Source organism: Symsagittifera roscoffensis, chromosome 6 (assembly GCF_963678635.1).
Source record: "Symsagittifera roscoffensis chromosome 6, txSymRosc1.1, whole genome shotgun sequence".
In the NCBI taxonomy this organism is placed as follows: Eukaryota; Metazoa; Xenacoelomorpha; order Acoela; family Convolutidae; genus Symsagittifera; species Symsagittifera roscoffensis.
In genome coordinates, this window is record NC_087067.1 from 35,987,304 (window position 1) to 36,012,540 (window position 25,237).

Sequence of the window (25,237 nt, forward strand, 5' to 3'; positions counted from 1 at the left end):
TGTTTTGCAGCATATCACTGTCCGCCACTAGATCAGCCACACTCTTGTCCCGATTCACACGCGCAGTCTCTGTGGCCTGTTTGAGCTTCTTTTCCATTTTCACCCTGACTTTCATAGTCTCCACTTCCCGCTTTTTCCTCAAGTGGTCCAACACCACATTAACTTTTCTCAATCGGTTAGTCATATGCTCTATCTCATTCTGTAGTTCCTCCTTCCGCTTACCCTGCGTAGTCAGGTCTCCTCGGAAGATAAGTTTGACCATGTCTCGCTCTAATCCCCTGCCGACCGTCTTGATCTTGCCCTCGTGCTGCAGTTTTCTCACCTTCTGCTGGAACTGACCGGCAGGTTTCATGCCTCCGCTGTTTTCCAGCATCTCCCCGAATAGAGCTGTCAGTCGGGCACTCCTCTCAGAAGCCACCGACTTTGTGTAATTGATTATAGTACTTGTTCTCTCTGTCTCATTAAAACCTGAAGGTGCTACTGTCCTCTCGCCAGCCGTCTTATTTTCATCTGAGCTCCTCTTTGAAGGGGAAAACAGTGGACCTCTTCCTGTGGTGAAACTGACTGTTTTTGGGATAACTTGATGAGCCGACGGTTTTGAACTTCCCTCCTGCTCTGAAGCGACTGGTGGTTTGCTTTTTCCAGATTTCCCACTGGTAGTATTCTTATCCTCTTGACTATCTGGCATTTTCTGATTTTCAAAATCTTATTTTCAGATTTCCTTGGAATGAAATACACGTCCAACTTAAAACTCAACCAATTTGAATGCACGTGCTAGTTTATTCAGAATTTTTTATTTGAGCCCGATATTTTTCGTCTTCCTTTATTTCTTGATTAATTGAAAGTTTTTTTTCGTGGATCTTGCTCTGTGTTCATACAAACCGTAATGAACAGTCAAAAACGTTCGTATCGAAATCGAACTATTTAAATCGCAAATAGTTAATATTGAAGTAATATCAGCTGTTGTATTTTAAGCTTTGTTTTTAAGCTTTAAATCCTGGTTTGTATTTTTCAGGGTTACTATGGATGGATATAAACGGAAAAGGGGCCATGAGGCCATGGAGGTTGAAGAGTCCCAGGGCAGAACTGGGAAGCGTGGTAGAGATCAGCACATGCAGATGACCACTAGGCCAGATACAAAATTGCAGGACTTGATTACAAGAATTGGCGAAAAGAGCAATGCGTCCCTGGAAGACAATCTGAGTACTTTATCTGTGGTACTGGATAAAGATATGAATGACCAGAAGAAACTAATTCTAAGCCTGATATGCAACTGCGTAATTAGCATGCCATGGAAGATTACAATTTATTCAACACTCGTCGGTCTCATAAATCAAAAGAAGTTCAATGTTGGAGGTGAATGTGTTGATTTGTTGGTGAAGATGTTAAAGCGATGTTTGAAAGATCTCAGACACCGAGATGCTGTCCATATTACGCGATTTATCGGTGATTTGGTCAATTGTAATGTCATTACGGCTATGTCAGTTTTAAATTTGTTCGAGTCTTTTATTGAAGTTCTGAAAGAAGAAGACATTCCTCAAGCCAGGTCTGATTGGTACGTATATATGGTTCTGGCTGCCCTTCCATGGTGCGGAAAAATTCTAGCTGATAGAAAGGAGGCTGACCTTGAGCGAGTTTTGTTCGAAATTGACAAGTATATAACAAGCAAAAGGAAGAAGAGCTATCTTCCAATGTTGCGTGTGTGGTCTTCAAATGAGCCGCACCCGCAAGAGGATTATCTTGATTCGCTTTGGGAGCAGATTCTGACATGTAGAAAAAACAAATGGATTGAGCATCAACTTATTCGACCGTATTCGGCTTTTGACCGAATTATGGTCAATTCTCACCAACATACGCTTCACAGTGTAACGCCCCCGCCTCATACTGCGCACTCTCCGTACCCGTTGCCAAAAGTAACATTCAGAATGTTTGACTACACTGATTGTCCCGAGGATCAACCGGGAATTATGCCTGGACATCATTCGATCGACCGATACTTGATTGAAGACTGGATCGAACAGATCATTATTTATTACCATCTCGACCGAAAAGAATGCGCCGAAATATTGTTGCAGTACCCTAATTCGCAGAAAGTTCCCCATATTTACTGCATAGTTGAATGTATCTTTGGCCATATTTTCAGACTCCCGCAACCACCATTCTTGGAATTATTCTACGGAAGTCTTCTGATTGAGATCTGTAAAAAGGAAGCTAGCAAGGCGCCAGTTGTTTTAGCCCAAGCTACTGAACTGTTGTACGAAAGGCTGACTTCGATGCATACAGCGTGTATTGATCGATTTGTCAGCTGGTTTTCTTACAATCTGAGCAATTTCCAGTTCAAATGGGACTGGAATGACTGGTCGGACAGCTTAACTCTGGATCCAATCCACCCGAAGCAAATATTCATGCGTGAGACTTTACTAAAGTGTCTAAGATTGTCTTACCATGACAGCGTGAAAGACATGGTCCCGGATACATTCTCGATTTTCGTACCACCAGAGTTGACTCATAACTACAAATACGACAGCGATTCAACTTCACTCAATGGACAGGTAGCTCTGAAAATCAAGACAGCTTTGACTGAAAAGAAACCGCAAGATGAGATTCTGCAGATATTGAATGAGATCCCAGATAATCCGGAACTGAAAGAGTACAATCCGGATAAAATCGACGTTTTTGTCCAGACTCTCTTCTCGTTAGCATCGCAGTCATTTACACACACGTTCTCGGCTCTTACTAAATTTCATGAGTTTCTGAAGTTTTTGGCGCCAAATGAGGTTGCGATGCATCATCTGTTGATGTCAGTGCATGCTTTATGGAGAAATCACGAGCAAATGATGTTGCTGTTGACTGACAAGTTGCTCAAGACGGAAATAGTTACTGTAACTGCAGTTATGTCTTGGCTCTTCAGCTCTGAAATGCATGGAGACTTACACTGTCTGTACATATGGGAAATATTTCACGTGACCTTGAAACGCATGGAGGGTTACTTGTTGGCTACAAGACAGAGTTTCCTAAAAGCAGAGCAAGACCAACAGAAGAAAAAGAAGAAGAAAGAGAAAGATAGCGAGGATGAATCGGACAGTGACTCAAGTGACAGCGACAGTGATATCGAAGAAGCGAAAGAAAAACACGAATTGGCTGAACAAATGCATAAAAGTCTCTTCTTTATAATATTCAGACGGTTTGTTGAAATAATGACGGATCATTTGACTAGAGAGAAAACGATTAACACGCCATGGTACAAGTATATTTGTGAGAGACTTCAAATGTGTCTATCGCTTTATGGAGACCAAGTGGCTATCCATATTGATGCTTTGGAACAGGAGATTTTCACATCTGAAATGAATAACCACGTTCTGAAAATATTCAAACAGTTCAAATCTCTGTACGGACTGTGATTTGAGTAAATGATTAAACATACTGTCTTGTCATAAACTCTTTATTTGATATCCCAAATTTGTCTGTTCGAAGAAAAATGTATGAGATGGTTATGCGCATGATTTCTAATTTAATTCATCTCAGAGTTTTAAGAGTCTCATCTCAACAGCTAACTAGTTAACTGATAAATTAGATTGTAGCAAATAATCTATCATATTTCAGAGTTGCTTAAGGATATTTGAGCGTTCTGGTCTTGAAATAATGAAGAAATTCAACGCTTAAGCATATACGAATTACCCCCCCCCCCTCTCTCCTCCTCCTCCATTTTTTGCAAAAAGAGGCGATTCAACCAGATAAAAGCGTTCCAATCATTGGACTATCTTGTGCTAGCACATGCACAGCACTCAGACTTTCAAACGATTCTAAATTGAGAGTTGAACTGATTTGCGTTAAGATTTTCAGTTCTCTTTGAATGCAATTCTGAATTAAAGCAAGGAGAAAAAAGGTTGTCAGACAAACTATGATGGATGAGTTAGTGCAAAAGTCCTACGAATGGTGCAAGGCTACTGGGGTTCCCAATGCAAAAAGTTTGTACCTTGAAACATTATTTGCACAAGGATTTATTTTCTCAATTATACTGGACTGATGGCTGTATAAGAAACGCTCAGTCAGTACAGGGTTTAGTTTTTTAGTTATAGCCAAAGACGGTTAAAAAGGAAGAAAACACCTTCACGTAAGCTTACAATAAAGATACTTGTTTTCAACCTTGCACAAATTCCTGCTCTGCCCAGTTTCAGTGGCAAGCAATTTAATTGTATTTATTTCGGCAATATGCCCGTTTATCCCTGTATGCTAAAAACAGGGATTATAAAATGTATGGTATTGGTTTTTTTTTAAAATTTTTTATTTAGTTTTCTCAAAATCGTTTTCCAAAAATTAGTACCAATGGGAAGTCCGCCAACCAACTCCCCCGTGTGCTTGCATAATCTCATAGTCTCTTTTTTTTTACCTTACCCCAATTTCTACAGCCTTCGAAAAAGTGTGGGGGGAAATTTTGACCCATGTTTACATTTTCTCGAATACAGATTTTGAGTTCAATGGATGGAAAAGGTTGTGGGAAGCTCCCCTTCATAAGCGGATACGCACAAATTTTTTTTTTGCACAAAAAGTTATGGCCCTTGAAAAATCAATTTTTTCTTGGACCATTATTTTGAAACTTTCTTTGGAATTTTTGACTAATTTTTGAAACTTAACTTTTCTCAAACTAACCTCATGAATCTGAGATAGTAGTTTTATCCTCTGAGATAGATCCTCGGGAAAGTCAAATTGGCGATTTTTTGACCGTTTTTTGAAACTTTTTGACTTTTCTCGGAAACTGCTCTCCGAAATTTGAAATTTTGGTTTTAATGGGTAGAACGGGTTGTGAGAGGCTACCATGCATTAGCGGTTATGCACACATTTTTTCGCACTAAAGGTATGAACCTCGAAAAAGTCAAATTTTTGACGTTTTTTTGAAGTTTTTCGATTTTGTCAAAAACTACACTCCCGAATCTGAGCTATTGGTTTCAATGGGTAGAACGCGTTGTGGAAAGCTCCGCTGCATAAACAGTTACGCCTATTTTTTTTACAAAAAGTTATGACCCTCGGAAAAGTCAATGTTATGATTTCTTATCCTATGTTCGAAACTTTGACTTTTCGAAAAAACTCAATCTGATATCAAGAGTTTACTCAAGGCAACATGTTGTGAGAAGTATCCGTGCATAAGATGCTACGCCTTAAAGTTTGAACAAAAAAAATTGTGTTCCAAAATCACAAAAACTTTCACTCATTTTGTTTATAGAGCAACAACTAAAGTTTTTGGGAGAAGATAATTTTTAAATTGTTTTGAAATTACTTACTTCATCCCGCATCAGTAAAACAAATTCAAAAACTATCAAACAGGTACTTCCAGCTTTAGCTGGGCCTTTAGTTTTGGCTATATCTTTTTCGATCATCGAATACAGTGCTGATTTAAATTATCCGGACAAAACGAACAAAACTTGAATTTTCTCCCAAAATGTTATCCCAAAAATGGGTCATTTTGGTTTTTTTCAATTAATCAAAAAATACGCTGAAACCACTTTTTTAATGAATAAGAAAATTATATCACAAGAAGCCTCTTACGCAGCTCAACAAATTTTAACAAGGGTTAAATCTCCAAAAACCAGTAAAAGAGAAAAAATTTTCACTCGATAGTCAATAAATGTAATTTTAACTATATAAAACCCAGAATCTCTGTTTAAAATAAATTTTAAACAATTTGCGCAAATTTTTGGAGATTTAACCCTTGTTAAACTTTGTTGGGCTGTGTAAGAGGCTTTTTGTGATATAATTTTCTCGTCCATTAAAAAAGTGGTTTCAGCGTATTTTTTGATTAATTGGAAAAAAAAACCAAAATGACCCAATTTTGGGGTAAAATTTTTGTAGAGAATTTCGGAAAAAATGGCACCGTATTAATTCTGGTGAAATTCTAAGCAACTTTTCTCTTCATTTTTTGTCTAATCTTAACCCAATTTGAGAAAAACGCGTTTGAAAATTCAAGTTGTTCGTTTTGTCCGGATAATTTAAATCAGCACTGTGTTAACGAAAGTAGTTAACCTATAGCTTAAAGCAATCTTATCGAGAAACGTCTCAAATTTCTGAAAAAAATCCGACCTTGAGGCTGTGAAATAGAGTTGAAAAAAAAACGAAATGTCAAAAATGGATTTGAACTGTCAAAAGACCAATCCAAAATGATTGCGCATTTTCATTCAATAGCGATCTGACTTGCAATGTTTCAGTAGAGAAGAACGGATGAAAAACCGACAAAAAGGCAAACGCGAAACTTCAAAGAACTATTTCTGATAAATTTCAGCTTGAAGGTCAGAATTATCTCAAAAGTTTAAGACGTCCGATATAATTGTTAAAAGCTTTATAAACTTTGAGCTAGGAGATCATCTTTTTTCTCGTTTAACTCGTAAAAACGTGTCAAAAAACAAATTCTTTTAAATGCAACTGTTTTTGAGCGCTGAAGATGCGCAAGGTCACGGATATTGGTACGTACAACTGTAAATTTCTCAATATTTTAAGTCAGCAAGCGAATCTACTGCTAGTCAGAAGATGTAAGACAGGTAAAATAATTTTCATCCGTATCCGTGGCAGAATTTCAGGCCTAAAGCGCAGCAAAAATGGCTCTGCTCAATAAAATAACTGTCTAGAATGTGGCGAAATATGGGAAACTGTCTATGCTTAGACAGGCCTGAAATTTTTTCGTAGATTATCTGCGCCCATCGGTAGTGCTCTTATTATGAGGTGCAGTTCGAGGATCTATCTATAAATCATTTGTTTGCTGTCTATCAAGCAGGGCCTTTCAAGAAATAATTGATAACAAATTAATTAATGTCCCCCCAAACAGAAATTTTCTCGTTGAAAAGTTTGCCTGAATCAGGGTCTCCTAGAAATTTTTTGTAATGCATACTTTTGGTTCTAATCAGCTGTTGATTAAATAAATTAACGGTGCTGTTAGAACGAAGGTGCTATTATTTCTTGAAGTATTTATGTTTTGCAACGAATCAACTGCGGACTATCAATATTAACGATTCCTCCAATTAATTGAAACCTACGTTTTTTGTTACATAGTAGTTAGTAATTCATTGCTATAGCGAAAAGAACTTCGGTCGCACAAATTCGCAGCATACCAATTTTGAGTCGCAACATACCTTTTTTGAGTCGCGCAAATTCGCAACTAATCTTTTGGGTCGCGCTAAAACTCTTCGGTCCTGCAAAGTCGCAACATACCCATTTTGAGTCGCAATGGCAGCAACATACCTGATTTGGGTCGCGATGATTGCAACATGCCCATTTTGAGTGGCAATGGTCGTAATATAAGTCCCCGACCTCGACCTGCGAGCTCTCCAGTTAACTTCATTTTTTTGTTTATTTCCCTGTTAATTTCTGAATGACCCTGCTATCAAGTTGTTTCTTAAAGTATTTAGACCAAAGCGGAGTATTCTTGTCATTCAAGGAGATCATTCTCCAATATAAGAAATTTTATGCGAAGCCCTGAATGTGCAGACAGCCCTTAAATTTCAAAAAAAATTCAATATCTTTTTTTTTGAAAATCAACCCACCCCTCAGCACTATATGAAATACAAAGTGATTCAGTTCGATTGTAGCAACGTAATAATAAGACCAAATAGCCTGCATGAATTCATTCTGGAGCGATTTCAAAGCCGGTTTATTTTGCGGCTTACTCGTTACAAAGATACATAGCATGCGTTAATTATCCGAAACTGGCCATATTAATTATTTTCAAACCCCCTTAACTTCAGGAAAAAGAATCAGGCTAACTGCTGTTTTTTAAAAAAGAATTGAACGTAGGACACATATCTTTCAGATGGTATAAAGTTTTCCCAAAAATCTTGTTAAATTGTCGAAATTTGTCCGCAGAAAGCCAACCATCCCGAGAAAAAAAACACCCGAGCACGAAGATACCATCTCTTTTTTTCGAAAGTCGGAATAATTTTGACGTTTTACTTGTGTTATTTACTCGATTTTACACCAATTTTTAGTCGTATCAAAGGGATAGTTACCCAGAAAAAAATCAATAGAAATTGCTAGGCATTGAAAATCAATTTTTGCATTTCCCTTTACGCTTTTGAGTGAATACTTCATTATGACAATTAGTATATGGTCTGGATTGATTTGTTTTGTATGACGTGTTTTGATCTGACAAAAATTTGTGATTCAGTGCTTGTGCATGGAGTTATTACATTAAGTATTACAGAGCTGATTTAAATTAACCGGAAAAAACTAACAACATTGGGAAAATTAAACACGTTTTTCCTCAAATTGCGGTAGGATCAGAAAAAAGTCAGGAGAACAAAAATATGTAGAATTTAATTAAAATTAGAGCTATCAACTTAATTTAACAGCAATTCTTTTTTCGAAATTCGAAACAAAATTTTTGCCCCAAAAAATGGGTCAGTTAAGCAGTTTTTTTTTTAGTTTATCACGAATTACGCTGAAATTACCAGATAACTTGATGAGAAACTTATATCGAAAAAAAACTCTTACACAGCCCAACAAAGTTTTAGCAGATTAACTTGATAGCCGAAACAAGTCTTTCTTTCTAGAGTATTAGCGTATTTCTTGATTTTTTTACAAAAAGCCAAAAAAATTTTAAGTTTCGAAAAAAATACACCATATTAAATATATTTGAACTCCAAGCAATTTTTGTTTTCCTCTATTTTTGTTTGATCTTGACCCAATTTGAGAAAAACACGTTGAAGTTTGTTAACTTCTTCTTTTTATTCTAAATCTGTTTGTTCTAATGATCCACGCTAAATCAGACGCCCCAAAAAAAAACGTCACATGCGTTCAATTGAGATAAAACATAAAGATTATTTTTTGCAGGTGATTCGTGCTGCATGAAGATTGCATGAAAATTTGTTGCATTCTGGGATGTATTGATTTTTGTCAATTGATTGGCTTTAAAGCTTATTTTTTGAGCAAAAATGAAGCTGCCTGTTTTTGGTTATTTAAACTAAAATTTTACCCAAAAGATCATGTAATAATTACGCATGTGATTGACAACCGTTAGTAAGTCGGAACATAGACTTTTTTCAGTTAAACAACTTGTCCAGCTGAATCACTAAAACATAATCTCAATTCTGATTTTTTCACCAACCAACTGAAACATTTTGATCAAGCCCCAACTGAAACATTTTGCTCTATTTGTAGTTTGTTTTTAATGTTGGTTGTAAAATAACCAATTCCGGTTTGGTAAAAAATCAATTTTTTCGGTTAGATTCCCTGGCCTGAAACAAAAATTATTTCATAAGCGTTTTTTTTTTATCAAAAAAGTTCTAACTTGACCTTCAAACTGCTTAAAATTTACATAAATCGTTATTAAACTCAATAAAAAATATTTAATTTTGTTTTGAATGATTTCTGAAGTTTTTGTTTTTCCATGAAAAAATGTTTGTCATAGATAAAAATAGTATAATGAGCTTTTTTTCATCCGATTAAAATTACTTTTTTTTATGACTAAAAATTTTCAAAAGCGCCGATTAGAAAATGAATGTGTAATAAAAATCTTTACCATTTTGAAGTTAAAGTGTATGTTCTGAAGGGAAGCGTGTTCTCAGTTTTGAATGTAAAAAAGTTTCGACATTAAGAATTTCTGTTCAGCTATTTTTGGCTTTGTTACCGCTTGGTTAGTTTTGTTCCGATGCTAAGTTTATTATTAGTTTTAATTTTGAACAAAAATTGGCATGAAGAGTTTGTGTTCAGGTACTTTTGGCTTTCTTACCGCTTGGTTAGTTTTCTTCCTATGCTGATTTTTCATTCTACTGACTGGAATTTTTTTCCTTCAAATATCTTCATTCATTTCGATAGATCTGGTTGTATCGCAAGTGATGCGAAACTCAGCTTCGTCTCTGTGTAAAAATTTTGCTGCTTGCATTGCGAATCGGTACTATTGTCATTGTTTTTTTTTGTGTTATTGAGTTTCCAAATTAAGTTTAAACACTTTTACACCTTTCTTTCATTGGTTGAAGTTAAGTCTAAGAGTTTTAGCCTAATTTGTACTAAAAAAAAGGAAAAAACTACATGTTTTTATCTCGATTTTTTCAATTGACACAATAGACTGCACAATTTAATAAATTTTCATCAACGAGGAACATAACGGCTCAGAGATTTTGATTTCAGGTATCTGATTTTCAAACGCCAAATACGTTTTATAATCAAACGTTTAGTCTCGTCGAGTAATGATAAATAATTTTGAATCATACTCAGCCGTGATCATCAATCATTGAACTTTTGAGCTATGGGTACAAGCTTGTCAGTTTGATTTCGATCTGCAAAATTACTTCTGGATATCGAGAAAAAATTGGGCTGAATGTTTTTTGTTTTTCAGGACAATTTTTTTGTTTTTTGTTTTACCAATTTAGAGTGAAGAGATCAATGGAAGGTCTCGAAATGGAAATGAAGGTCTAAATTCAAGGCAGAAAAGAGGCTAAATTTTGATTTGATCTGACATAAGCTAGTTCATACGCTGAAATGAGCGCCTTTAAGAGTTTTTTCGTGACTTTTTCATTACCAGTCGGCTATTCTTTTTTTATAATCATTCCGAGTGTTCTTATTCAGTGATTCGTTATACTGAATGCTTTCACGTTTTGTTCAATCAAGTCGATGCATTTATGACAGAGAGTTTTTCTCTGAAGGTTGATTTTTTTCCTGCAGTAAGGTCTGATCAAAAGCAAGTTTGTGTTTACAGCGCCAGAAGAGAGAATTTTGAAAGCACATATGAACAGGCTATGGAAATGTGTGACGAAGCTCAACAGATTGAAAGTGTTGTCAACCGGGTAAGTTCAAATGGTAATCATAGACTTTTATTTGTAAGCTCTATCTGAAGGCCTTAAACTGCAATGAATATGAAAAGTTGGCTCCATTCTCCTAGCCCTTAACAACACAAACATTTCCGTTTTCAGGATATCTCCCTTCTATTATGACTGATTGATACGAACTAAAGTAAGGATTAAAACATGTAACTGTTTAGAATTTTTTAATCAGCGTGTCATTTTCACGATTTAAAAAAAAACAATTGTTAAATAAATATAGAAATCTTGATCTATGTACCTGTGTGGTAAAGGTGGAAGGGGGGTTGTGAAAATACTTCGGATGTACAAATTCGAGTTTATTTTAGGCTCAACGTTTTCTCCGAGAGCATGACTGAACGGTTGGAACAATGCACCCAAAAGATACACGACTTGGAGAATACAAAACTCTTCCAAGGTATGTTTTCCTGCGATTATCGTCAATCGGCAAATAATTGACAAAAAAATGTGATTATTCTGCATGAGGAAAATGAGGAATATGAAGAAAATGAGGAATATAGCCAAGTGACGATTTTTTGTCGGCTCAAGGGTCATTTTGTGTTTTCGACATCTTTGTTTAGGGGCAATTCTAGGAGTTTCGCTGGCCTGATTGATCATTAATTGGCTTTTTAAATAGACCAAAAAGATTTTTGAAGCTCTCCTATGACATTAACATGAGCAAACATACCAAAAATGATGTTTTTTTCAAATTTAGTGCATATACACGAAAAAACGCCTTTAGAAAAATCTATGTTAGCCGACCAGTGCTGATTTAATTTATCCGGAAAAAACGAAGGAAACTTGAAAATTAAAACACATTTTTCTCAAAAAGATGAAGACAAATCTTGCTTAGAATTTTAGCAGAACTTGCCATGATGCAATTCATTGGGGCCCAGTTTAAGCGAAATTCGGTCCTAAAGTTGTTGGTCAAATCTACATGTTCAATTGACAAAAATATATAGAAGAGAGTCTCTTATGTAGCGCAATAAACAAAGTTTAAGAAGGGTACAATCTTCAAAATTTTGCGCAAAATGTTAAGTAAACTTTTTTCAAATAACAAACTGGTATTTTAAATTTTGTGACATTGTTTGGCTGCCAAACAAAAATATATTCGTTAATACAAAATTGAAACAGTATAAAATCCTCTTAAAGTTTGCTGGATGACCTAAGAGGCTCACTTTGATTTAGTTCTGTAAGACAAGTTGTTAACTAGGATAAAGTCTACGTTCCGAAATGACAACTCTGACAAAAAACAGTTGGAAAGTTTTGAGAGTTTCATGATTCTGTTACATTTTACATGTTTTTATAAAACTAACCCAATTAAAAAAGATAGCCTATTACTTTTTTTCAAATTAGTATGGTTTTTTTCTGCTTGGTGTTATAAAAAGATCTGAACGAAAAACAAGAACATGGAAAATTTCGAAAATCATAGTAAAACGACAAATTGGGCAGCTTTTTTCGAAAAAAAAGACTATAAAAACAAAATAAAAATCTTTAAAAAACCATTAAACTTACAGAATTTTTTCATTGGCAGAAGTTTTTTGAATTTTTGATTCCCTAAATAGCGCCAGAAACACTCCAAAAATATTAATATGAGTGGTAGCTGAATTTGCGTAGAAAAAAAATTTGAACACTCGAATTTTCAATTGTTGGAACAAAAGCTGTGAAAAAGGTTTTTTTTCCGCTGGAAAGTCTGAAAATGGAGATCCATTTTCGAAGCCAAACGTCACTCACACTTTTTCGAATTTTCGTAATTTGAACCGGTAGTTTTGACAGAAATTTTGATTGGTCAAAGAAAGCCTAAAAGATCCGTTCTTTTTCGAATTATTTGGGCCCGGTTGCCGAAAAATAGTATGCACCATATTAGTTCTATTAACGTTTTTAGTAAGTTTTGTCATTTTTTTTCTTTTTCATTTTTTCAGGATAATTTGAATCAGCGCTGTAGTACTAAATGGATAAACCAGCCTTGCAAGCGAGCGTTAAAAACACCCAGTAGTAATTTTTTGAATGACAACATTGGGTTAAGATAGGATTTTTCTCTTAGAACTCAATTGAGTCATACTTGAATGACAACTTCTGTTTTCTTTAGAGATGCGCAGGACTGACATGGAAATGGAAGCTATGTTTAAGGTAAGCAATCTCAAGATTGACTTTAAATTGAGTTCTTATTTGAGAAATCCGACCATGATAAAGTTCTCTGAATGATGAAATTCATCACATTGGACAATTAATTGTTCAGGAGCGCCAATTCGTAGCATTTTAAAACCAATAATTAAACTGCCGTTAAGCTCGATGAAATGAAAAAATTGACTAAGCAATGCTTAGCTACCAAAGGAACATGACTTAGCTCATGAACAAATCTAGATGAAATGCTTCTTGGATTCAATAAATCCTTATTAGACCAAATCAAATAACCCTTAGATAAATCCAAGAAGAATTGCTGTGACGCGATCTTCGCGATCAGTTGCCGCAATGCTTTTGTTTGTGTTTTAGCACGACTCTGATTTCTCACCAGTTATGACGACCGAATATGGCGAATTTGGATCAGTTGACGTGTGGCTATCGAGCTGTTCAAAAAATAAAAACGTGCTTTTGTATTCGAGGTAAATAAATTGGCGATGAATTATTATACTAGGCAAATATTGGTAAAAATTTTCGGAATATTTTTTGTAAAAACAACAATATTAGGGATTCGGACCACATAATTGATCATTTGGCATAGACAGTGGCAACGCACAGCAAATAATATGTTTTTTGAGGTCCGGTATTTGACGCCTGTAGTTGCTGACAGTTTTATGAGTGGACCTTTCGTTTGCTTTAGCGTGACTGGGCAGCCAATTCACAAGAATGATTTCGTTCTAGTGGAGAAGTTTTCCAAGAAGCAGTCTAATGGCAAATCTTTTTGGAAGTACGCTAAGAAAAACACAGCACATCTCAACACCAAAAATCAGGTAATTTCCATTCGTTTTACAGGTTTCATTTAGGACTCTGAAAAAATTGGTCCTTGGGAATTAAAATTTATAATTTTAAGTTTTTTATTAGTCGATTTATACTGATAAAGACCAAAAATTTGTTCTATTCCATTTTTTTGGAGAACAGCCATTATTATCCCCATGATTTTTGCAATTGTTAGCTTTTGTTGAAAACTCTTTTACATCCGTACATGACTGGCCAAGTTCCCCATAATATTGATGGACACATATCCTGTTTACCTCCCCCTTGCTAAACTTTTTGATCAACTCATGATTTCGTGTCATGTCAAACCTTTTCAGAACGTCTACGAGTTGCAACCAGCTATCAACATCGACCGCCTTGACCTGGATGGTTCTCTTGTCCCCAAAATGCCAGCAAAGGAGGAGTCTGCTTTTGTTTTATCCTCGCGACTTGCATTCCCTAAGCCATGCCACCCAGTAATGAGCATTTAGGTTTTAAAACATAGTAATAATTAGGAAAAAGCAGGAGTAGATTTAGGGGGGGGGGGCGGCGGACGCCCTCCCTCCTCAGGGACTCGACCCCCTGCCGACCCAAAGGGTCCCCCTTTTTAATATTTTGAGATATCCATTTTTGGTGACGCACCCCTAATATTTTCAAAAGTTTGGTCAAAATTTTCTAAAAAGTTAAGAACGCGTTTTTTGGCCTGTTTTTCAAAATTGTGCCTGCGGCGCACAAAATTTTACCAAAGCAGGGTCTTTTTAGTGCTTTGGGAGAGCTCGAAAAATCAATTCGGTCGATCGGTCGACCTAAAAAAAGATCGACAAAGTTTTCGAAAATTTTTGATTATCCGCCCCCCTGGAGAAAATCCTAGATCCACCCCTGGGAAAAAGCGAAGTCTTTTGCTTCTTTAACTTTCATTAATTAGAGTTAAGAAACTTATTGTTGTCAATTTTTGTTTTTTTTTCACGGAAAAATCTTAAAACTGAATCACGCTCAAGTTTGATTTTTCGCGGTTGAGTTATGATTTCTTATCAAGTTGAAATCAATTTCATTTATTATAAAAAGACAAATCATGCTTTCCAATTACCCAATTACGAAAGTTTAAATGTCGCGAGCAGTGTGATAGACTTTTAGTGTCGAAAATGGATATCATTTTTCAAATTTTCAAGCGGAAAAAAAATATCTATTTACCCGGGTTGACATTCAGTTTTCATAAAAAGAAAAATGCTTGTCATACAATTTCGTACAATTCCGTACATACTTAAAATTGTAGGAAAACTCTGCGATAAGCAGTTTTTTTTAATTGAAAATTATATGACAAGCATTTTTCCATAAACAAAAAGTTATTATTTTTGGAGTTTTTTAAAATATTTTTGTGTTTTAGCCGAAAACACAATGACCAGGCATTTTCTTTCACAAGTAACCCACTTGGTTGAAGGGAGGTAATCTCATAGATACTCGGAACTTGAGTAAAAACTGTCAGATAGAATTTTACAGATCACTCAGAACTATGAATAAAAGCCTCAAACTGGTAGAAAATTTTGTCCTGATTTTTTTTGACATTTGAAGTGTATCTTATAGTGTAAAAAACACTAAGCTTTCAAATTTGGATTTGCACAAGTTTTTCAGGTTGTTTTTTTATAGTTTGAAAAATTCAGCCTGGACTACATTAACAAAAAAATCTTTACATGCAATTTTTTTTGAGCATGAAATTGATATTGCAACTGAAAATTAAAAAAAAAATCCTTGAAATCTGGTTTGTTATTTCGGATTTTTTTATGCAGCGCAGTAGAAAACGCTTTTCAAACTCTTTTCCGTATGGAAATTGTATGATAAACATTTTTTCCATACACTCCGTGTGCGAAATTGTACGATATTTTTTCATTTAATGAATTATACGCTTTTGTTTTATGGAATTGTAGGACAAGGTTTTTTGTGTATGGAGGTCAAACCGAGTACGCAATTTTTTATGATTAGGTTAGCTTTATGAAAACATGTTTAAATTAAAAGAATCATGAAATTGTCAAAACCTTCCAATTGATTTCTATCAAAATTGTTAAATGAAATTCAGTCGAGACAAACGTATAAACATTTTGTTAGACCTAATTTTTCAGTGCTTTTTTCAAACTACTTAAAGGCTGGTTTTGTCTCAATTTGGTTAGCTTACCATGCTTTGTTTCTGATGTATTGTAAATGGTGCGATGTTCTGCATCTCCTTCGAGGGAAAATCTGCACTCCGAGGAAAATCATGAATCCGCCTCTATTTCTTAATAATCATTGAGAACAGCCATGAATCATTTTCTTAAATAAATTTTAGTGCCAAATATAAAATTTACAAAAATTGTAAAAAACAATTTACAATATTATTATTTACTTCAAAAAACATGAAAGGTACTTTTTCGAGGATTAAAATTTTTTGCTTTTTTTTTAGAAGTTATTTCGTTTACCTTAATTGTAGTCGGGGGTAAATACTACCAAAGTATTAACTTGCTACTATAAACCAGCCAAAAAAAAACCAGCGGTTGCCAAAAACGTATATCACTTTTTGCTGGTTTAATTACGCTGCTCGTTGTAGGTTGCTTATATTTTCGGCTGGTTTATCCCCGCTCGAATGGTCATTTCAAAATCAATTTATTTCATTGGCGTCCATACCGATACCAACGCTGTTTTAAATGCTCATCAATTTGTTCCCAGTCCACCTACAAGATTGGTCAGTCAGTGCTTGTTCGAATACGGAGCGACGAGGATGATGAGAGGTTTCTGAAGTTGTCAATCGCTGTTCGAAACGAGCTTCGTGAAGTGTTCAAAAAGGCAATCGTTGCTGATTTGCCATCTGAGGACAACGAAAATAGGTAATTGGGAGTAGTCCTTTTGCTTTTTATCTGCTTTTTTAGATTTTCAACACAATTATCAAGTCTGTAAAAATGCAAGTGGCAAGGTTTAAGCAGTGTCAGATATATTAATCCAATCTAGAAAAAGTATGACCTACGATGTGTCAGAGATGAAGACGTAGCTGGTTGGAAGCTATAGTTGAAAAGAATTATAGATTATTTTTCTGACTGGGAAAGCCTCGATTTTAAGAGCATTTTTTTTCACATAAGCGGAGCTCAATCGGAAATTTTTTCTGAACAGTTGAGTTCAGCTTCTGTCATAGTTTCTGTTTTGGTATGTTTTAAGAGCGTAATTTGTATTGGTAAAATGAAAATAATGTTATTGCTGCCTGTATGTGGTACAAGACAGGGAACCTGGCTCAGTGGTTAATTTCAAATAAAACATTCTGTCACTACCTGGGGTCGATCTAAGGCCCAGAGTCACTTTGGGCGTTCGATCGGCCCCAGGTAGTGACAGAAGTTTTTATTTAGTATATCTGGAGAAAAAAACCACCCGAGCACAAACATTGCGTCGTTTTATGGTCGAACAAATTTGGTTGTTGTTGACGGTGGTGTGACATGAGAAACTGCACGGTAGAGTAAAACTTAGACATATTCGATAGTTATGGCAAAAAAAATTTTCTGTTAATTTATTACCAAGAATTCGCTGGAAAAAGCTTGAAAGCTGTGGAGTAAAACAATAGTTTCTCTGCCTGATCTTTACGGCTTAATTACTCGCTTTGCTCATGAAATGAATCTTGCTCGCTTGCTTTTTTTCCTGAAATTAGATTTAAAAAAACTTTAAACAGATTTTTTGGCACTTAAATCAAATCTGAAAATGCTTTAAAATGATATGTCACTAAAACATTTTACCCATTCCGATGCTTATTTTTGGTAGTTGTTTCGCATAGAAAACAAAAAACAAACTAACTGAAACACATTTGAAGACACAGTTGCCTCTTTTTCAGTGGTCGGATCAATAGTAATTTCAAGCATCTAGCATTGATTTGTTTTGCTGCGTTTTTGTCTTATGATGACTGCATCTTCAAATTTCTGTGTATCTTGTTAGACTCATATCTGTACAAAAATCTGCATCCTCATTTGGCGCGACATGAATTTGGTGGGCTCCAAATTTGTTCATTTTTAACTCGAGGCAGCCTAATTTGGATTTTCTGAGTAGTCTGATTTGGTTTTTGTTTTGTGTTTTTCAAGTGTGAGGTCGCAAATCAAGTACTAATTTGGTTTAAATCAAGTGAAATAAATTATGAAATTTTTTGTGATGAGTGTGGAACCTACCGTTGAAAAGAAAATTAGATTATTTTTTTGACAGGGAAAGCCTCGATTTTAGAGTAATTTTTTTAACATAAGCCGAGCTCAATTGGAAACTTTTTCTGAACAGTTGAGTTCAGCTTCTGTCATAGTTTCTGTTTCTTGACGGATTTTATTGCGTAATTTATATTGGTAAAGTGAAAATATAGTTAATACTGCCTCTATGTGGTACAAAACCGGGAACCTGGCTCAGTGGTTAAATTCAGATAAATCATGGTGACACTACCATGGGTCGATTCAAGGCCCAGAGTCACTTTGGGCGCTAGATCGGCCCCAGCCAGTGACAGAAGTTTTTATTTAAGGTTAAGATATTCAAAAGTCAAAAGTATAATTAGAACAAGAGTAGCCGGTCGCCCAGAAAATTCCGACCAGAATAAGAAAACTAAACAAAAACTGCTCGTATCAGATGGAAACTCAGAATTTTTCGACTGCATTTTTAATGTATATGGAGTACAATTAACTTTTAGAAAATTCGTGACATTTAAAAACTGATAAAAACAAACTTAATAAAATACAATCTCCGCTGAAGCGTGAATAGCATGAATTATATCGCGCGTTAATTGACCCACGTTGGCTATCTTAAAACCCCATAACTTCACAAAAAATGATCTCAGATGAATTTTTTTTTAGTTTGAGCTCAGGACAACAATTTTTCTTTTATAAAAAAATCCGTCAAAAATTGCTAGATGAAATGTCGAAGTATATCTGGAGAAAAAAAACAACCGAGCACAAACATTGCGTCGTTTTATGTTAGAACAACTTGGTTGTTGTTGAGCGTGGTGTGACATGAGGACCTGCACGGTAGAGTAAAACTTAGACATATTCGATAGTTATGGCAAAAAAAATTTTTCTGTTAATTTATAGAATGCGCTGAAAAACTTTGAAAGCTGTGGAGTAAATCAAAAGTTTCTCTGCCTAATCTTTACGGCTTAGTTACTCGCTTTGCTCCTGAAATGAATCTTGCTCGCTTGCTTTTTTTTCCTGAAATAAGATTTGAAAAAATTTTAAACAGATTTTTTGGCATTCAAATTAAATCTGAAAATGCGTTGAAATCATTAGTCACTAAAACATTTGACCCATTCCGATGCTTATTTTTGGTGGTTGTTTCGCATAGAAAAAAAAACTATGTGAAACACATTTGAAGACACAGTTGCCTCTTTTTCAGTGGTCGGAATAATAGTAATTTCAAGCATCTAGCATTGATTTGTTTTTTCTGCTTTTTTGTCTTATGATGACTGCATCTTCAAATTTCTGTGTATTTTGTTAGACTCATATCTGTACAAAAATCTGCATCCTCATTTGGCGCGACATGGATTCGGTGGGTTCCATATTTTTTCACTTTTTAACTCGAGGCAACCTAATTTGGATTTTCTGAATAGTCTGATTTGGTTTTTTGTTGTGTTTTTAAGTGTGAGGTCGCAATTCAAGTACTAATTTGTTTTAAATCAAGTGAAATAAATTATGAATATTTTGTGATAAGTGTGCTCAGATTTTAGTTTTAAAAAATAGCTTCTGGAAACATATCCTTAGTTTAAATTTTACCGCATCCTTGTCCTGAAAAATACAAGTCTAGTCATCAAAGGAACCTCTTTAACTCTTGTTGTTCTGTTTTTTTTTAAATGTTTTTCCGTCAATTGATATCTTAGAAAGTAGAACATAATTGAATCTGATTTTGATTGTACGCTTAAAACCTTTATATCTTGGCATTATTCATACATGTTTTACTATACGATGTTGTCCATCAAAGATAACTAGAGAAAAATTGATGATTTAAGCTATCTGAAAAAGATATTTGAGAATTGATAATAGATGAATTTTTGTTATTAGAGATTTTGTCCTGTAGCATTTCTTTATTTACACTCGTGATCAGCGTAGTGTAGTACTACGAACTTTCTGTTTTTCTAACCTAACTCTTAAAAAAAGTGAGTTAGGTTTGTTGATCAAGAAAGGCAAGTTTGTTGATCTTTAAGACCAAACAAAATTCGCCCTGTGATAAGTAATCTCAACATTAACACTGCTTTGAACAAAAGCGAACAACAGCGAGAAAACGGAAAATATTGCTCTAAAAGGGCTTAAAAAATTGCACAATGAAAAGAACAAAGGCAAGAGTAATAAGGCACGTTTGTTAATAGGGCAAGCAAATTTTTTATTACTCTTGCCTTTGTTCTTTCCATTTTGCATTTTTTTAAGCCGTTTTAGAGCATTTTTTCCGTTTTCTCGCTGTTGTTCGCTTTTGTTCAAAGCAGTGTTAATGTTGAGATTACGTATCACACGGCGCATTTTATTTGGTCTTAAAAATCAACAAAGCTAGATGAGTCAATGAAATTCCACTGTTTATGAAAATGTTTTAGAACACAAAATTGTATTCTTCAAAACAAAATTTTTAAAATAGGACGCATGGCAAAAAAAAACATACTTTACTAATTTCTGATTGCGAAATTTTCAAATACTGCCTCCAAAAATTGTTTTTAGGTGTTTAAGTTATGTAAATTGTTGTTGCAGTTGTATTTCCACTTATATGGTATAAAGTTTCTTCTGTTGTTTCTTCAACAACTTTTAGACTTGATTGACCGTAGTTATTTTAAAATTGAAAAAAAAAACTCAAGTAAACCAAAAAGTTGACCGATAATTTTTACTCTTGCGAAAAGCAAGGGTATTGCAATCGGGTAAAAAAACTTTGTTCACAAGATGTCCATTTTCAAGATCTCCATTTCCAGCACATTGCTCGTTTAACACCTCTACGGTCACGTGACATAGAAGTTGCAACTTTTCGATTTCAGCGGGAAAATGAACGAACTTTTTCTTCACGTTTTGTTTGTTTTCTCGGCAACTATTTGAGATACAGGGCTCAAATTTTGACGAAAGGTAAATGAAACTATTTGAAAGGGCTTAAGAAAAATCTTGTTTTGAAGGCTGAAATTAGCCAGCGTATCATAACTAGTCTTAGAGGTGCTCCTGCTATGGAAAGAACCTCACAAACGATATAAGGAAATTGAAATTTTGGGCTCAACTTAGTTTTTTGGGAAGCTGATGAGCTTGACTAACTCTTTATGTTACGTAAAAATGACAAATAACGGAATTAACAAAGTTATTTCGGCCCAATTTTGGTCGGCTTATTTAGCGTTTGTTTTTTTTTACTGAATTTTTTAGTTATTTAATTGTTTAATTCGTTTCAAAGAACTTAAAACGCCCAAAATAAGTTTTTAAACACATTTTTTTAACGCGTTTTTCTGCAATAAAAGCTAAAGTTTTCAGTTTGAAAACTTACAAGTTTTGAAGCGATTTTTTGGATGATTTTTTTAAAAATATGTTTTGGTTTTTTTTTTCGAAGGCATGGTGGTGTCTGATTGTTTTTTGTTCTGATACTGCGTGCAGTTAGCTGACCGCAATTTAGTTTAAAAAATTTTTTCCGAGAAATTTCTTTCCAAATCCTTCCAAGGTGGTGATGGCATATCATATTGTTCAAATGTTAAGAAAGTTTTTGTAAAATAGTCTAAAGTAGAGTTTCTGAAATAAATTTCCGTAAAAACTTGTTTTCAAATTTTGACTTGATTGTTTTTACAACGAATACTTGGCGGTTGTTGGGGGTGTTGCTCGATATTTCCAAATATGAATGTTTCTAGTATAAATGTTTGGAAAGTTACGAAATTTTTTTTTCCCTAACTTTAATTTTTTTTATTTAAGATACAGAGCTCAAATCTTATCGGAGCCGACTTTATGTTTTTTGTTGTAGTTCAGCTAACATATTGTTGCGTATAGCCTCATATTTTTTAAGGGTGATGGAATCCGGTTAGTTTTATAGGCTTTTAAAATTTTCTGCAAAATATTTTTTGAAGTAATTGTTTGAAACTTTTGTATTCAGATTTTTGGAATTTTCAATATTCAATTTCTTTGGTTCATTTTGATATTTTTTGCAAGCAATTAAAATTTCTTTTTGATACACGTGGATTTTCCTAATGGCATGCTGTTTGTTTGTCCCTAAGGTTTTCATAGAAAGTTCTTGGTGATTTTTGGAATTTTCGGATCACAATTTTTAGACCGAAACTTAACTTTTTTGTATCCTTTCCATCTACTTGAATGAAAGGAGTTTGTTTAACCTGAATCTTTTATGTTTTTTGTAACTGAGTTCTATAAGATTTGCAACAGTTTTCCGACGATTTCCTGAAAAGTTTTCAGTTGACACTTTCTTCAAAACTCATTTAATTGTTTTTTTTCGAAAGAGCCAGATTATCTTTCTAGTGTTTGCATTAGTAATGTATTGCAGGTGGTGCGAAGCTCTGCTTCGCCTCTATCATGCTTTTTTCTTCGAATTTTGAGCTTTTAGACTTTTTGCGATCGACATTTTTTGAACAGAAAATTAATTTGAGAAAACTGGGATCAGCAGATTTTTTCTAATTTGTTTCTAGAATTAAACAGTTTCGAAATGAAAACTCAGTTATTGGAAAATAAAAATTGCCTTCCATCTCCTAAATGTACGATATTGTGAAACTGAAAATAAATCAAATGTCAAACCCCTCAGAAGAAACTTGAGTGGTGTGAACAATTTTTTTTCAAGACTTTTTCTGAAAAAATCACATGACTTTACCTATATGAAAGTTGGGATGTTCATAAACATGCGACTGGCGACATACAAAAATTTAAAAACTGAAATAGAAGTATATTTTTGTATTTAAATCAAGAATTTTATCTGTATTTCATTCAATTAATGTGTTGGTGTTGCACGGGAACATAACTTCCCCTATGTGAAAGTCATAATAAATATAAACAACGAGTTTTTGTCGGAACCTCCTGTGCTTTTTTCACAACAACCCGTTTGTCTTGAGTTTTGGTCTGTGTTCAGATAGTTCTAATAAGAACATCACTTCCAATACTCTAGAAAGGTAACGCTAAATGGCTGTGTACTCCCAAGATTTTCTTTCAAGCCATAGCAATTTCCTACCGGAATTTTTGAAAATAATCCAAATTCATGTACTAAATTGGCCCTGATTTTCAACGTGTTCAGATTCCTGGTGTTCTTCGAAGGAGGCTCATTCGGCCATGTTATCCCCGACCAGGTCATCCCAACTGTGGAAGATATCTCTCAAACTGTTCTGTCTACTCTGAGTGAGAATGTGAAGAGAGATGTACAGGCGTATCTCTACTTGGTCAAGAAACATGGGAGACCAGAAGTGGTGGATAAAGAGCGAGGAACACCAGTCGTACTGCAAACCGAGAAAAACAAAAGGTGAGAGAGACCCCGGATTGGTTTAAAGATACAATCAAAATATCAATTCCTCCACCCCCCCCCCTTAAGTAATCAAAGTGAACTACCAGAAAAATAAAATGGAAGAATTAAGAAATAATTCATTTTGCGTATGCTCAAATCAGATTGGCTGGAAAAGAATGATTTTTACCAAATTAATTTTATCTCGCTAAAAAATTGATTAAGGGGAAAGAGTTCACTTTGTGTACCGAAGATCAATTTTGTATCGATGGAACCTACTAGAAGAAGAATGCTCTTATTTTCCTCCGCAAAGTTTCTTTTACTCGGTGAGAGCATGCCGGACACGCCGCAAATATCAGGCTAAAACAACAACAACAACGACTAATTTTGTCTTCTTCAGAAATTCAACATTTTTTTGCGAAACTTTGAATTTAAAGTAAATAGAAAATAATTTGAAACTATGTCAACATAATGGCAAGTAAAATCAAATTGTCAAGGGTAACAAATAGCTTTGATACGATCCTTTTGTGTTCTGTGCTTTTTCGATCTTCTCGTTTAGTTGTTTGGCTCATGTGAGCAAATGGAGTGGCCTTCTTATGCGTGTGAAACTACCTGATGATCACTCGCTTAGATGGATTTTCTCCGCCAGTTCCGAAGTGAAATCCTTGAATAATTCCAAGGTAAAAGAAAGTCTCCTGAGTATCTCGATATCGGAACTTCAAATTCCTATCATATTTAGTCTCTAAATTTTCCTCCGTCCCAAATAAATTTTTCTCCGTAATAGAGAGCTGAGGGGGTTGGGGAAATCCCTTACTTCGTATTTTATTGATCAATAAAAAAGTCTGGGGTTTTATCGGTATTATAGAAATTTCTATCGGGTATTATAGAAAGAAATTTTAAGACTTGTTTTTGGTAGATATGATTATTTACCAAATTATTTTATGATTACTGGATTGAACTAAGTTGCTTTGCTCTAGATGTGGCTGCAGGCTACTAGAAAAGTGACGGATGAACAGCGGTACCTCACTCCCTCTGAAATTTCGTCTGACCTGTACGAGATACCAATTTCTCCCTCGAAAGCCGTAAAAGCTGCTTCTGCGAGAAGCAAAGACGCCAGTGCATTTAGCAGGAAACTGAATTTCCAAAAAGCGCAGACTCGATCTAAAACTTGGGTTCCTACCGACGATGAGGGTGATATCTACGTGGTACCTGCAACTCCATCAAAGACTCATGAGTCTTCGATCTCAACTGCTCCTTCTAAGGCGATCAAAGCAGATGCTAAAAAATTTGGGCCCAAATTTGAACCAGAAGTATCTCAAGTTGGAAAAGTGGCTAAGAAGGTTGTTCAGCAGAAAAACCCAGCGCCAATTTTGCCTCCAGACGCAGGTAAGAATTTTTGATGAAAAAGAAATAGGTGCGTTTCTTCAAGAATGGAATCAATTAAATTTTGGACTGAACTTTGCTTTTTTCGAGATGGCGGAAAAAATTTATCTGCGAAATTTTCCTGAGACAAGTGAACCAATTATACAACAAAAACGGCATATACAAGCTGCAAACTTGGTTCAAAAGTAAGTACAAGCCGCTTTTGGAAGCTATCATTTCTTGGAAACGAATATGTTGTCTCCAGGTGTCTATTTGTGTCAATTGGTGTGTCATAAAACTCTCTTCTTCCCTTGCTGTTCGTTCTCTTTCTTTTGCGATTTCGACCAAAATATGAATTGAAATACCACCAACAACGGATGGCCAATTCTTCAGCATAATCTCGACATCTTTGAAACATCGTGGTGTTAAGATCATTCACTATGTAAAAAAAATTGTTATTGCCTATAAAAAACTCATTCAATTAATGTTTGTGTTTAGTCAAATCTCATTTTTGCGTTGATTAAAAAACACTTAAACCTTTGCTTGGATCATATTATATGCTTGCGTTGTCTCATGCCCGAACAAGGGACATTTGAAAGCAGTGGAACAAGTGCTACAACGGGTGACAAAATGGGTCCTCAAATATGTTGACTTGTCAGGTTAAATATAGAACATCTCACAAAACTAAAAAATCGTCTAGTTTACAAGCTTGAAATAAGAACTTTACTAAGCGCTCATTGCTGGTTGAATGCTTAGTAATT

General features: G+C 34.9%; 3 protein-coding genes across 3 annotated transcripts in view; all 3 read left to right on the plus strand.

Moving 5' to 3' along the window:
• The first annotated feature begins 986 nt into the window (after positions 1 to 986).
• On the plus strand, positions 987 to 3,533 carry LOC134848301 (nuclear cap-binding protein subunit 1-like). The gene has a single exon (XM_063865696.1). It carries the CDS (start codon positions 1,023 to 1,025, stop codon positions 3,399 to 3,401), a length of 2,379 nt encoding a protein of 792 aa, XP_063721766.1. The 5' UTR covers positions 987 to 1,022; the 3' UTR covers positions 3,402 to 3,533.
• Positions 3,534 to 3,847: 314 nt separating this feature from the next.
• Positions 3,848 to 23,140, plus strand: LOC134848706 (uncharacterized). Its single transcript, XM_063866221.1, has 9 exons — positions 3,848 to 3,968; positions 10,679 to 10,766; positions 11,108 to 11,196; positions 12,868 to 12,908; positions 13,272 to 13,381; positions 13,600 to 13,729; positions 14,051 to 14,188; positions 16,407 to 16,564; positions 22,914 to 23,140. Exons 1-9 carry the CDS (start codon positions 3,902 to 3,904, stop codon positions 23,137 to 23,139), a joined length of 1,047 nt encoding a protein of 348 aa, XP_063722291.1. The 5' UTR covers positions 3,848 to 3,901; the 3' UTR covers position 23,140.
• Positions 23,141 to 23,710: 570 nt separating this feature from the next.
• The window catches only part of LOC134848707 (histone-lysine N-methyltransferase SETDB2-like), a 185,020-nt gene continuing 183,493 nt past the window's right edge, over positions 23,711 to 25,237 (plus strand). Inside the window, exons 1-2 of the mRNA XM_063866222.1 lie at positions 23,711 to 23,794; positions 24,092 to 24,500. Coding sequence (XP_063722292.1) covers positions 23,711 to 23,794; positions 24,092 to 24,500 — 493 coding nt within the window. The remainder of the gene's footprint in view (positions 23,795 to 24,091; positions 24,501 to 25,237) is intronic.